Genomic DNA, 12,531 nt, shown 5'->3' on the forward strand with positions numbered 1-12,531 from the left:
CTTAGCGTATTGCCTGATACATAGTAAGTGCTCAGTAAGTTTTACTTATTAATTCACTTTAAAGTTGACAAACATCTCACAGACCCTTCTAATGGGGAAAGCAAGGGCAGGGGCGATAGTTGTAGGGGCCTCCATCTCTAACGAGTGGAGCTGTTGAAAACTGTATTGAGCACATTTCCTGACAGAGGTAGTACAGCCCCCGGCTGGGAGAAGAGTTGGTTGAGCCTTGTGTGCACATCTCGGGGCTAAGGCGAGTGCAGGCACGCTCTAATCCCAGACGGTTACGGCTGGTCCTCTAAATAAACGCCTAGCATTTAAAGAATATTCGTCTGAGCCAAAGTATTAGCCTGCCTTTGGCAACAAGACGTGGCTCACGCCGGGCTCACACAAATTGCTGTGTCGCTGAGGCACGGTTCTCAGCGGTTCACGTGCATCTGCCCTGGGAAGTCGTGCCGTCCACGTCCCCTTTCTGCAGGAGCCTGCCCAAGGTCAGGGAGCCGGAGAGGCATGGGGCCCGACGCTAAGCCGCGCGGGGGCCCAGAGCCTGCGCTTTGAGCCCACCGCGCCAGGGGGGCGGCCCCGGAAAGCCGCGGCCGCGCGAAGACGAAGAGCTGTGGGCAGTGGGCGTGAGCGGCAGGCCGCCCCGGGCATTCTCCGCCGGCCTTGTGGGTCCAGTGCGGACCGGGCGCAGCCTGAAGCAGGAACGTTGCGGAACCTCCTAACGCAGCTGGGGGCGACGAGAGCCCGGGGTCTGGCCGCAGCCCCCCCGGAGGAGCGCAGCCACCGAGAAGGTTCCTCGCGGCAGGGAGTCGGGAGCGAGAAGCGCGCGCACGGACAAGACCGCACAGTAGCGCACGCGCACACAGGAGCGTACATTTGCCCGCCGCCCTAGATGAGACCGAAGGCGTGGAAAGTTCCAGCTGATTCGAGAACCGTAGGTAGCAGGCGCGGCGGCTGCAGCAACATCGGAGGGGGCGTGGGGCCTCCGTGGGCTGTTACTCGGCCGAGCCCACGGCGCTGTTCCAGCGCAACCAGTGCCGGACCCGGGTGGGGGTTCTGGCGGAGGGGGGGCCCCGGCTCGCTGCAGGCAGCAAGGCTGTCGAGGGGGCGCGGCCGCCTTAAGGAGGGGGCGTGGCATTGCGCGCAGGGGGCGTGGCGCGCCGGAGGGGCGTGGCGGGCCGTCTGCGCAGCTGCCAGAGCCTTTAAGCCCGGGCTCGCGGGGCCGGATCGTGCTTTCGCCGCCTGGGAGCCTTCCGGCTGAGCAGCTCGTCAGCTCCCCGTTGTCCCCGCCTCTCAGCGTTTCGGGAGCCGGTTCGGTCCAGAGTCGCGCGCCTAGCGTTTGGGCATGCCCCGTTACGAGCTGGCTTTAATCCTGAAAGCCATGAAGCGGGTAAGTGACCTTCCCTTCAGAACCTGCCTTCCCGCGCGGGCGCCCCCACGGCCGCTAGGCCACCGCCCCTCGTCCTCCCCGCATGGCCGGGAGGAGGCCAGGGCCGCGGGCGGCGGGCGGGCGGCGGGCGTCCGCACTGAGGGGGCGCGCTTGGGCTGGCCGGCTCGGCGAGGCCGCGTGCGCGCGGGGGGTGGGGGTGTGCCCGCGCGGGAGCGCGGTCGCGGGTGGGTGTGCCTCGCAAGCCGCCGGCCAGGTGGGCGGGGGTGCAGGGCCGGCAGCGGGAGTCCTGTGGAAGGTCCGCGGGAGGACACGCGCGAGCGCCCGGCCCCGCTCCCGTCGTCGCGAAGCTGCCTTGTCTCCGGCCCCGCCGTCGCCCGCTCCACCTCCGCCCGCTCCGCCTCCGCCGTCCGCCACCACTCTAGCGCCTGCTGGCCGCCCCGGAACCGTCCGCGTTCAATAAAACGTTCTCCAAAGCGTGTTTGTGCAGTTATCTGGACCACGGTCGCATACAACCGCTCTCACGTTAAAAAATCTTTGACTTCTCTTTTTCTGACTTCAGCGAAAATCCTGCTCCGGGTGCCCTTAGCCCAGTTTCATTCATCCAAGTTGTGACCTTTTTTGCGCCTCCGGAAGAAACTTTTCTCCCCCTGCTTTTGATTGATCTTGAGGTAGGGTATTTCAGGTTTGGAGGGATGATAAGCGAACCTGCAGCCCGTTCACTTCAGATGCTGGTGTGGCCGAGGACAGGGGCCTGCGCGGCCTGGAGGCAGCTCTTCGTCCTCTGTTCTGGGTCAGGTACTCCTCAAGCCGTCGCTGAAATCCCTATTCTTCCTTGAATTCGGTAACGTAGAGTGTGGTGTATGCACCCCCTCCCCCCAGGTATTAATAAAAAGTGAAATATACTGTGTCTGAACTTTGAAAGCATAGCTTCCTCCAGCACTAGAGGCCTGTACATATTTTTATGTGTGAATCAATTTCGTGGAATAGCAGTTACAAAGTTTGGTTGAACTTAATTAAGCCTGGATCATGGTCCAGGCTCTACAGAAAAAGTAACAATTACCGAGATAGCTACATTCTTTGCACCTTATACAGTGGGAAAGGACACCCGTGCCTCTTGATCAGGAAGGCTATTGTGTCCCCCAAGCTTTGTTATCCCAGAATTTGGGAGAAAATAAGATTGTGTAGTCTAGCCCCTGGGGTAGTCCTCCTTTTTTGGCCTTCCGTCCTCCATGGTAAGACACATTGCTTAAAGAGAATACGAACAATGAAAACAAGCACATTTTTTAAAAGGAAACATTTTTAATTGTGTTGAAATTGTTTAAGCCCTCCTTTAAACCTGTGCTTTTTAGGAGGTAACCACAGAACAGGGGGAAATGCGGGTATTGAAATTTCTTTTGTTTCACCTTGTTTTAGGGAGGAAATGGGTGATCGCTGAAGAGTCAGTGTATAGGCATAATTGTTTGAAATGAAAACTTTGAACTCTTTGTCTTTAGCATAGCTGCAAAGTACATTGGTTAACATGGCTGCAAGTATATGAAATGTATTTTATTGAGTTACTGTGTTGGGTTTTTTTTTTTTTTTTGTATCCAGTTTTTTATTTGTATGCTCCTGTATTGTGGAGCATACATCTTTTACCCTAGTTTAGATAAGCCACATAGTACAGTTTGGTTAAAATAGTAATTCAGTACTTTCCTTGAAATCCTCACAGGAGGGGGGGTGGGGTAGAAAACCTCAGCAGATAATCAGGGTGAACTCCTCCCTGGAGGAGGAGGCCCTCATGGCTGCAGATAGGACATTGTAACGGTGGTGAAGTTGTGTTGAGAGTTCCTTGACCTAAATAAAGTTAAGATTCAACAACAACAAAAAAACTTCTCAATTTTTTTTGGTTCACAAAAAACATTTTTAAAGTAGGTTGTAAATGTGTAACACAAAGACTTCCTGGTTTTGAACAATTTTGTTTTCAGTTTAGGAAAATTATCGGATTCTAAAGTAGGAGCGATACTTGAGGAAAAAATGAATGGAAAAAGTTAATGCTAGGTTTATTTAATGCAAAATCCCATTGTGAGCTTGTACACGTTTTTTGATGCCTGGGAAACCTCAGTTCTAATCGAGAGCAGTTCGTGGTCCTGCTGTAGGAAGCCTATTGTAACTCCTCCATTCTAAGTTGCATATTTTTAGATTCTGAAATGTATACCTTTTATAGTATACCCCTTTAATGTGATGACATAGTCCTCCCCGAATCATTCATGTGTCTTGGAATTGAGGAAATGTGCTATACTTATTAGACAACCCAGGGCATTGTAGCAGTCACTTGTGGGAGTCCCCATTGAAAGATTTCAGGGTATAGTATATAGAATGAGCCTTTATTGAACTATACGTTTGTGTGTTAATCAGTCACTTAGAAGTTCTCATTATATCTTTCTCAGTTTACAATTGGGAATTAATTATAATGAGTCTATACTTTTGTTGCCCTTAAACCTTTGTGCGTTTATTAATGTAGATACCAGTTCCTCCCAAGGAGAAATTTATTTGTAGGTGCTATTTAGCTTGAATTTTATTTTAATGTTTGTATATATAAGTCATGTCTATTTTCCCCAGCTTCTGTTTTAATTTAGCATAAAAAGTAAGTAAAAGTATGGTTAAAGTCTGAAATTGGACATAATAAAGTAATGGATTTCGTGAAACCAGGCCTTTAAAGGTAATGACTAAAGCCATTTGAAAGGATAGTTGCTTACACTGGTCTTTGACCATGTTTATAGAAGAGTATCCAAATAAAAAGATTTTCAGAGTATTTTGCCTGTATCAGAGAGCACCGAAAAAGTTTTATTCACTTCTGGAAAACACAGTAGTCAAGGCTTTAGTGTGGAAGGACATAGCTACACAGAAAAGCACAGGCTGCAGGTTTCCAGGCAGTCTCAATCCAGCACGTGAAAGACCTTTTCTAACAACTGAAAAAGAAACGAATTGCCTGTGAGATGGAAAATTCTCCATTTCTACCCTATCCTCTTGCAGTCAGAACATTCAGGTCGATAGAGGGGGAGGGGTCTTGCATTTGGTGGTTGCTGTCTGACACTGATTCCTGAGGTCTCTTCTGGAGAGGTTGAGAAAATGGCCAGTGTCCTTTGATTTCACTTTGAAATTACGTTTTAAAGATTGGTAGTTAATTTCACATAGGTTAAAGATACACTGAATTGCCAATACATGAATGATAAAACCACGTGCTGGGTAGCAAAGCCTAGGAAAAGCTGTGTAAACTGTAGACAGTTTTTATGCTTGAAATGGGTTCAGGATGAGGAATTTTGAGCAGAAAAGAAGATCAATGCAGAGCATTTATATTCTTTGGTTACTTAATTTAGGAACACTTTGATTATCATGTCTTACTACGTTTTCCCAGAGTAGGCATTATTTGGAGTTGTGAAAGCCCTGGGAAAATATTTTTTCCTGAAGTTTTCTCATTGCTACTAAGGAAGTTTTACATGAGGAATTAAAGGTTAATGGTTTAAATAATAACCAGTTTAGTTGCTAAGCGAATGCATGTGTGTATAATAAAACAGCATTTATATACCCCTTTGTATATATTGTTCTAGTAGGAATAAAAGAGCAGATAGGTACTTTGGAAATCTTAAGTTCTTTTTCTTTAAAACATTTCCTGAGTTATTTTATGTTTAATACTCATTGTCAATTTTATTGAAAAGTAGGTTATATTTTAAATTTTAAGATAACTCATTGAAATAATGTTTTGTAGGCAGAGTTTTATGATGTAATCTGAGTTTATTATACCACCTGGGTTTTATAAGTTTAGAAATCGAAGTGTTGTGTTATTCTAGTTCCTAAAATGTGGAAAGCAGTAGTTTTTTGATTATGTGGTGAAGAGTCGCTTCTGTTTCTCTTCACTCAAGCCTTTTTGCTTAGAAAACCTGGCAAAAGTTTTGTATTTGTTCTAGAGTTGTATCCAAGTTAGGATCTTCTGAAAAGTAATAACTCCAGAATGTTTTAGTGGCGTACGGTGCTAATGAACTCAAGTGTGGGACTGGCCAGCCCTAGTCATCATTGTAGCTTGGCTTGCTTAGCAACATTTGATGACTAGCAAATGGTGATATTTCTGCTCTCAGGTGGTGGCTGACAAAAGTTCAGATGGAAAGGAAACATCTTTGTTCTAGCTGTCATATGGCTGTTAGTCTTGTCCTTCTCATGGGCCCTCCCTGAGTAGCTTAGCTTGTGTCTTTAATAATCACTCTTAGTGTTTTGTCTGCTTGAAACCAGACAACTTAAAGTAGTTTTCTAGTAATGAAAGACTTGAGCTTTGTGGACAATGTTATACTTTCATTTGGATTAAAGTGTTCTTGGGTTACAGCTTATTGCCGCAGCAAGTGATTGAAGAAGGAGTCCCGTTCCTGCCCCTGAGCTACAACTAAGGTACAAGGAGAGGCTTGGGGGTAGGGAGTCCTTCCTCATCAGACACGGTTTGTAATCATGAATGCCTGTCAGAAGTTGACATTCTGCACTAATTTTTTTTTTTTTAAAGATTTTATTGGGGAATATTGAGGAACTGTGTGTTTCTCCAGGGCCCATCAGCTCCAAGTCAAGTCATTGTCCCCCAGTCTAGCCGTGGAGGGCGCAGCTCAGCTCCAAGTCCAGTCGCCGTTTTCAATCTTTGTTGCAGCGGGCACAGCCCACCATCCCATGAACCGGCAACCTTGTTGTCAAGAGCCCAGGCTCCAACCAACTGAGCCATCCGGCCGCCCCGAAAATTTTTTTTCTTAATTGTTATTCATGACTGACATTCAATACTGATGTTCATAGGCTTTTAAAATCTAAGCATTTATATGCAGAGTGCTGTTGAATCTTCTAACCTTTAGATTTTAAAATCACTTTAAAGAAAACTAAGAGTTTGAAAGCAATGACGGACAAATTCAGAAGTAATATTTTTCATTCAGTGAGCCTTGCTGTATCTGTAGTACAGGTATGATTTTTCTGTTCAAGGTAAGGAATACTTCTTTTTAGTGGAAGGCAGTGTTCTTAACCAGCAGGACTTAATATCAGCACAACACATGTAATTATCTCGTAGGGGAGTCGGATTTAAGGAATTAGTCAAATTTAAGGAAATCATTCAAATTTGTGAATGTCTGTTAGGTTATCAAATTAAAGGAAAAATACCCTCAGAAGTTTGGAAAAGGGCAGTTAATCTGGTTCTCTTACCCTTGTTGCTCTAACTTAGAGCAGGAGTTGGCAAAGTGGTTTACAGGCCAAATCTAACTTGCCACCAATATTTGTATGGTCTGTGAGTCGAGAAAGTATTGTACATTTTTAAATCGTTGGGGAAAACAAAATTTTATGACACGAGAATTAAGAAATTCAAATTTCAGAGTCCATAAATATAGGTGTATTGGAACATAACCTTGTTCATTTGTTTATATTTACTATCAGGTCCTTCATAAAAGAAATTTGCTGACCCCTGGTTTAGAGTATGCAGGCATAATTTCCCAGTCCAGTATTTCTATTAGTTTCTTATGGTGCTGTTTCTGACATTTCCTCTTTGATTCTTTCCTTTCTCTTCTCTTTATATACTATACCTTTGACCTTCATATGTATGACTTGCCTTTTTTAGGTAATAAGCCAAGAATTCGGGCATTTCGTACTTTCCTCTGTGCTGGTTATAGCTTGCTGGATGTCCCCTTAGCACTGCAAACTCAGTGTGCTTCACACGTAATGCGTTGCCTATGCCGAAACTTGTCTTATTTTCTGTTTATGGGTTCTCTGTCTTCTGTTACCTGGGGCTGAACAAATTTCACTCTTTGTGTTCCTGCAGTCTCAATCCCATATAGTTTCTTCTCTGCCTTGGTCTCGTATTTCTGGCTTGATTCTTGCAGTTTCTTAGCTGGTCTCTCTAACATACTACTGAGGAGTTAATACCTGTATATATGCTTCTTGGTGTGCAAAAATATACGTTCTTGAGAGAACATACTTTAAAGGAATTAAATGGCGATGCATTTTGAACAAGAAAATACAAAGCATTCATTGTATAGTGATGCTTTTCTGCTTATTTCATTGCCTTCACATATTAGTTGTTTGTGACAGTGCTGTTGTCAAATTACAGCACACCTCTCTTTTTGAAAGAGACATACGGATGAAGTTTGGCATCATCCAAGGCCGCTTCTGATAGGATTCCAACCTATTTTTTTTTTAAATAAAGAAACCTCTCAATTTCTTTCATTCTCCATTCCATATGCCAATTAAATGAAGCTGCTGCAGATTCCCATAAACAGAATTCCCTTTTATTTTCTTTGGTACACATGTCACACTGCCTTTCTTGGAATGCCCCCCCTTTTCACATTGCCCCATCATCTCCATGAAAACGTGCCTGAAGTTCATTTTAACGCTCTTGGTACATTAAACAACTGTTGATGACCTGCGCTGTTGGAGTAGACACTAATCTTTCCTTTGAACTTGCATGATGTTTTTCTGTCTTACCATATGGATCCCTTTTTACTTTGTGTTACAGTTAATTGGTGAGTGTTTCTTATCTCCTTTGCTCGATTATAAATTCTAAGGGTCAAATCTGTTTCATTTCTGTCCTCCGCTCTGCTTAGCACATATAGTCAATGGTCACTTAGAAGCCTTACAAGGATTACTACTGTCATCTCTCTAAAACAGGTCTTAGATATGAGATAGCATGCTGACCTTTTGTGCCAGTAAGATGCTTTCAGTTCTGTGCACTTGGCTTGCACTGGGCAAATTATATGCGAGCCAGAAGTCGTGTTGATTTCCAACACTGTTTTATGGCAGGTAACCTTGGTTTTATAATAATTTAAATACGTCAACTGATAAAATAAGTGCAAACTTTTTTCCCCCCTGAAAACCGAGCTGGATTCTTTGGAAAGATTTGGTAAAGGTGAGTCACTAAAATAATGGCTATAGAATTAGATTTGGCTGCAATCTCTAAAAGTTTGGGAGGAAGAACAATAATAGTCCAGGAGGATTCTGTATATAGACTGCTTTACAGGGATTTCTTAAAGCTGTTCACCTTAATGAAACTGAAATGGAAATTGTAGATGATGCATTTATAGATGTGGTTTAGATCAAGCAGAAGGAACTTGACTCAGCAAGAACTCCACATCATCGATCCCTTTCTCCAAGTGCTTTTACCCTATATTAAAATTGGCAAATTATGTACATGTATGTGTGAAACCTAAAAAAAAAGGTATGTATGTATGATTTTTTGATTACTACTTTAGCTTTAATCCCTTTTTTTCCCTATTTTGGATATGATTGTTTTGGATACAAAGGCTTCTGCTTCAGTAAGTACTTTGATCATTATCTAAATGGATGGAAGAATATAAGCTTCCAAACGAAGATAGTGGTTGTGTTATGTTGGAATGAACAAAGACCTGGCACTGGGATCCTAGAAAGAGCTTTAGAGAGAGAGCTCCCTGGTTTTGGTTCCTGGCACCTACGTCCTAGGGATCTTAACCCTTTTGGATTCTCATTTCCTCATCTGTAAAATGGAAGTGTTCCCTAAGTTGGAGAGTCTTTGAGGAGAAAGTTGTAACATGACCTTGGAGTTTGTAGTGTTCAGTGTGTCCTTAAAGTAGCTTTGTGACCTCGGGCAAGTTACTGAACTTCATTGCCTAGTTTTCCATTCACACTTTATTGATCAAGAGACTCCTAAAGGTAAATTTCTTTTATGTAAGTTATTTTATCAGAATCTGAGACTGAGTCAAACCTGAAATACAGTACTTGCTCAATAAATATTTGAATTAGGGAACATGAGCCATTCTACATACTGTTTCCCCGAAAATAAGACCTAGCCGGATAATCAGCTCTAATGCGTCTTTTGGAGCAAAAATTAATATAAGACCCGGTCTTATTTTACTATAATATAAGACTGGGTCTTATATAATATAATATGAGACCGGGTCTTATATAAGACCGGGTCTTATTTTACTATAATGTAAGACCGGTCTTACATTAATTTTTGCTCCAAAAAATGCATTAGAGCTGATTGTCTGGATAGGTCTTATTTTTGGGAAAACATGGTAATAGCTAGCATGCTAATTAAGCAAGGGCAAGCTTTTGCATCTGTGATTTGTAGAGTGTATGAGGGATCCCCTGAACTCTTACCAACATAGAATCACATCTTTGTCAAATAGATGTATATCGTTTATTCAACAGCTACTGGCCTTTGCCAGGCACTGTGCGCTGGGACTCCTCATCAAGAGCTGAACTATTTGCGTTTGGGCTCTGTGTTCATCTCTTCCATCTGACCTTATATAACTAATACTTAGTAAGACTTAAATGTGTTTTTTATGTGAGAAGGTTGGGAAAAGTGAAGACTAGAGAAAATTAAAGACAAGAATTATGCAGTTTAGATAGGCTAAGTGCTAAGGTGATTTGAGGCAGGTGTGGGGGGAAACTTAGTATTTTAACTTTCTCAGTAAATGTTTGATTGCTAATTGCCTGATTGCTAAAGCTATAAGGATGACCACTTTTCAGTAGAATCAACAGATGGAGCAGGAAATAGTAGCCCAATCGATTCCTACTGCTATGTGGTATTTTCAATTAGTATTTTACTTTTCAGTTTTGATGCAGCAATGTATTATAAAACTGTTTTTTCCTTTTAATTGGTGATTTTAAGAGATTTGTTTCATTCCTATTGGCATGGGCTTTTTTTAAATAAAGGAATTAAAGCAGTATTTTATATTTAGCACATGTTATAATACAGCACATATTTCATTAACATGCTTAATTGATTTTTTTAGTAATTGTCTTATAAGCCAGCAGTACCTGCCATCCAACAAGACCAAAATACGACCTTTTATAAGAGAGTGCATTTTTTGATATGTGTGTAACTGTCAGCCTTTTAAATCCCACTTTATTTCAGAATTAATTTGTAACTTTTTCTGTACCTGATTATTTTATTTTACTCCGAAGCTGCATAATGGGATATTGGATGGTATAGGGTATTGGGCAACGGATGAAGCAGACTTGAGAAATGTGTGTGTGTGAGTGTATAATGGATGAAGAAACAAGAATGTGGCAAAGAAGAATAGTAATGCTGGTAACTTTTACATTTCCTTGTCTATGGGAGATGGCAACATAAAATATAAATGTATTCATTAATTAATAAATGCTATTTAACAAAGTTGTCAAAGGAATAGACAGGGTGTGTTGTAAATTCTAACTATTATGTTTTAAAACTGGGTAAGTATGAATGGTTGTCATTATCCTTAAATTATTTTGTCATAGTTGGGAGTGTTTTAATTCAAGATGGAAAAGGTTGGGTGGGCCCATGGCAAAATGAAGAGCTGCTGGGGGGCGGGTGTGGGTGTGTGCGCTCCTGCGCTGGTGCTTACTCTACTCCAGTCTATTACTGCCATGCGGAGTATGGGCCTGGTTTCGCCAGCTCCTCCTCTCCTATCCTGTTTCTAATCAGAAATCCAGATTTTACAGGAAATCTGATTTTTAGGATGTTGGCAACTAACTCAAAAATATTTATGCACCATGGACCAAATGAAATGTACCTGTTGGTTAGGTATAGTTACCATCTTATAATTTCTGATTTTGATAATTGGCTTTAGATGTTCTTTAAAGATGTCCTTCATTGCCTTTAAATTTCTCTTTTAGCATTTATGATTCAGCAATTGCTGCTCACATGTTGACAAAACTCACCTTGTTATTTTTGGTCATTGGTTTACAATAGGACTAACAGTAAAAGGCAAACATGTTCAGTTCTTAAACGTATCAGTTTCTAGTTTTGGACTACTAGATTATGCATGCTCATTTGGGCTAATGTGTTCATGTAGACTGCAGAGAGTGGCACAGGAATCAAGTATGACTTAGTATAAACTGTCAGAAATTGGTATTCATAGTCCATTTTTTCTTTAGATGCCTGGGTGATTGTATTAACCTCTTAGGGGTTTGAAATACTGTTTCTGGGCAAAGAAAATGACATTTTTTTGCTCAGGGTATGTCTGTGAAGTCCACATATGACCTATGATCCTTGGAATATAGTGTTACCATGGAAAAAAGCCAGGTACTCTTCTAGTCAGAGTATAGAACAAGGGAATGACGAAATATTATTTTTGACCAGGCTTCATGTTTCTATAGAATGGAAGCCAAGTTATTATCTTGACTGACTTTCCCTTTTTGCCTTTCTCACTTTCCCACTCTCACTCCAGATCCATAACAGCAAATCGCAAATAAAAAAATTCAGGTGCAGTTTGTTCTTCCCCTATCTTTCAAGTCCAGGGTATAATTGATTTGTTCTGCCCCCAGCCCTTCAATCATTTTTACTATGATTACAGTGCCCTAGGTAAGGAACCCCTACCCACTTTGAGACTACTTGAGTAGAGGCTGCTGTGGATGAAAGCTTAAACATTGAATTCCAAATGAAAGAATGGACCAAACACCAATGACCTGGACCTGGACCCCTCAGTGCTCATAAGCTGCCATTTGCTTGCTTCTGCTCCAGAATGAAGATTTTCCAATTTTGTCTTTGTTTAGTCTTAGGTTTTTAAAGCATTTCCCTTGACCCTCTACCCTGGCTGTTAAAATGCTTTAATTTTGTCAGGTGAAGAATCCCAAGTACAGCTGTAACAGCCAGATTGCTGTGGATGTGGTCCAGTATGAGAAAATTCTCACTGTGGTGATCAGACCTTAGCTACACTTGGATTTCAGGTGCTGGGCAGATCCTTGTGTGGGACACCCACGTTGCAGTCTTAGCTTCTCTTAGAAGGTGGAGAACTAGTTAAAGTCCCAGACATCTGCCCTGTTTTCAGTTTTTGTTCAGATGTCCTATGTACAAATTATAAATATAAAACATCATTCAGTACTGGTTAGATTCAGATTTAAGGTGAGTTTCTGTTGTTGAACGAAAAGCTAGATTTGGGGATAGCATCTTTGTTGGGCATATGTTATTACAGGAGAGATGTCTTTAAGTATCCTTTTTAAAAATCATTTGAACCTGTTAAGTGAATGTATGACTCAGTAGTAGGTTGTTTTGATTGTCATTCTTTTGCTGGTGTACTACTTGCCTTCTGTTAGCATTTATGTGAGAAAGCAACTGTGTGTAATATACTGTCTTGAAAACCTTAGACCCCTTAGGTTTCCATCAGGGACAGTCTTAAGTGTGGCAGACTCTG

The 12,531-nt window shown here is 42.3% G+C and overlaps 2 protein-coding genes across 4 annotated transcripts in view; both read left to right on the forward strand.

The window, feature by feature from the left end:
* The first annotated feature begins 686 nt into the window (after nucleotides 1-686).
* Nucleotides 687-12,531, forward strand: part of MRPS6 (mitochondrial ribosomal protein S6) — a 68,522-nt gene continuing 56,677 nt past the window's right edge. The window contains exon 1 of one of the 3 annotated variants that reach the window (XM_033135285.1): nucleotides 687-934. In XM_033135285.1, coding sequence (XP_032991176.1) covers nucleotides 893-934 — 42 coding nt within the window. In that variant the 5' untranslated portion in view covers nucleotides 687-892. Of the gene's footprint in view, nucleotides 935-1,258; nucleotides 1,391-12,531 lie in introns of those variants that run through there. The other 2 variants (XM_033135274.1, XM_033135264.1) reach the window with 2 other exon arrangements.
* The window catches only part of SLC5A3 (solute carrier family 5 member 3), a 32,335-nt gene continuing 21,062 nt past the window's right edge, over nucleotides 1,259-12,531 (forward strand). Inside the window, exon 1 of the mRNA XM_033135231.1 lies at nucleotides 1,259-1,390. The gene's annotated coding sequence lies outside the window, so the exon portion shown is untranslated. The remainder of the gene's footprint in view (nucleotides 1,391-12,531) is intronic.

This window comes from Rhinolophus ferrumequinum, chromosome 2, assembly GCF_004115265.2.
Source record: "Rhinolophus ferrumequinum isolate MPI-CBG mRhiFer1 chromosome 2, mRhiFer1_v1.p, whole genome shotgun sequence".
Taxonomy (NCBI): domain Eukaryota; kingdom Metazoa; phylum Chordata; class Mammalia; order Chiroptera; family Rhinolophidae; genus Rhinolophus; species Rhinolophus ferrumequinum.